Source organism: Gavialis gangeticus, unplaced genomic scaffold (genome assembly GCF_001723915.1).
Source record: "Gavialis gangeticus isolate Ggan-Ray unplaced genomic scaffold, GavGan_comp1, whole genome shotgun sequence".
Lineage (NCBI taxonomy): Eukaryota > Metazoa > Chordata > Crocodylia > Gavialidae > Gavialis > Gavialis gangeticus.
This window is the reverse complement of record NW_017728993.1, coordinates 69,503,744-69,505,376: the sequence shown is the minus strand read 5'-3', so window position 1 is coordinate 69,505,376 and position 1,633 is coordinate 69,503,744. Positions and strand designations below refer to the sequence as shown.

The following is a 1,633-nucleotide window of genomic DNA, read 5'->3' as shown; positions in this document are numbered from 1 at the left end:
GCCAGCTTGGGAGGCATAGTCCTGTGTGTGCTCCTCACTGGGCCTGCCTGCACGAGATGTTTACTGCACACCTGGCTAATTAACTGCACAGTAAATGTCTCAATATCTGTGTGTGCCCTAATCAGGATGCGTGCAACTAATAAACTCTGCAGCAGGGTAGCACTGGTAAATACCTGTAAATACAAGTACTACCCTGCTGCACTTTTTTCATGTACAGCAGCACACGTGTAGACACTGCCTCATCTGGCTAGGGCACAAGGGTGCTTCAGTGCAGGGCTAGGAGGTGCCTGCCAGCTAGCCCTGCACTGGAGCACCCTTGTGTCCAAGCCAGTCCCTTCACCACACACTGAGCCCAGTCAGAGCAGCCCCAGGCTGGCAGGCTGACCTCCCCTGGCCCCTGCCATTCGGTGCTGCTCCAACCCAGCTCAGCATGTTGCAGTCTGGGTGCACATGCAGATGTGCACCCAGCAGCGATCACTCTGGAGCTATTTCTGCACATTAATGGGCACATTTAAATCTGCTCACTAAAGAATAAACTTAATACAGAGTTAAGTCCAGAGTAAATTCACAGTAATCATGCTATGTGACTGCACTGTTAGCTGTCAAATTCCAGCATCTCTCTTTCTTTATGGGGTACTGGGAGCACAGCAGCTCCTCATGCTCTTACGGCCACAGATGTTGGAGGCGGGTCACATCTTTCTGAAATTGCTCTGCAGCAACCCCCAGCAGGTTGGTGTACTCTCAACAGGAGCGGTTGGCCTTATTTCATGGTTCTATGCTATAAATTCAGTCATGACCCTCATCCATAGTCTTATCCTGTTCACTGTGCCCAGTGGTACCCTCTGGAATGGCTAGTTGGTTGTGGGGCTGGTTACCCAGAGTTCTTACCAGACCTACACCCTTTTGTATACTGCCTTACTCTGAATGAACTTTAAATCAATTTCCTGACATGTGTGCTCCACGTAGATCTGGAATAACTGCAAGGCTGTTAAAATATCTTCTCTGTCTTTCAGGAGGAGACACCACTCTTCCTGGCAGCTCGGGAAGGGAGTTTTGAAGCAGCTAAAATTCTGTTGGACCATTTTGCTAATCGGGACATCACAGACCACATGGACCGTCTCCCCCGTGATGTGGCGCAGGACCGCATGCACCATGACATCGTGCAGCTTCTCAATGAGTACAATGTGGCCCACAGCCCATCTGGGCACCCTGGCACCATGCTAAACTCTGCCCTCTCCCCAGTGATTTGTGGCCCCAATAGATCCTTCCTCAATTTGAAACATGCTTCTCTAAGCAAGAAGTCAAGGAAACCAAATGCCAAGGGTGTGATGGCCCCAAATCTTGCCAAAGAAGCGAAGAGGAGAAGGAAGAAATCTCTGACTGAGAGCAAGGGTCAGTTTTCTGAGAGCTCAGTGACCCTCTCACCAGTCGACTCCCTGGAATCTCCCCACGCTTTTGCATCTGAACAAACGTCCTCCCCTGTGATGCCGTCCCCAGGGATTCTGCATTCCTCACCCAGCTCACTGCTTACGACCTCAGTCGTGCAGGCTGCACACCCCATGTCCTTCTCCAGTCTCCATGAGATGCAGCCACTGGGGCAGGGGTCTAACACCGTGCTTCCATCTTTCAGCCA

At 51.1% G+C, this 1,633-nt stretch overlaps 1 protein-coding gene across 2 annotated transcripts in view; it reads left to right on the top strand.

Annotated features, from left to right (window-relative positions):
- Window positions 1-1,633, top strand: part of NOTCH2 (notch 2) — a 150,158-nt gene that overhangs the window by 140,240 nt on the left and 8,285 nt on the right. Inside the window, exon 33 of one of the 2 annotated variants that reach the window (XM_019501982.1) lies at window positions 1,014-1,497. In XM_019501982.1, coding sequence (XP_019357527.1) covers window positions 1,014-1,497 — 484 coding nt within the window. Of the gene's footprint in view, window positions 1-1,013; window positions 1,548-1,633 lie in introns of both variants that reach the window. The other variant, XM_019501983.1, reaches the window with a different exon arrangement.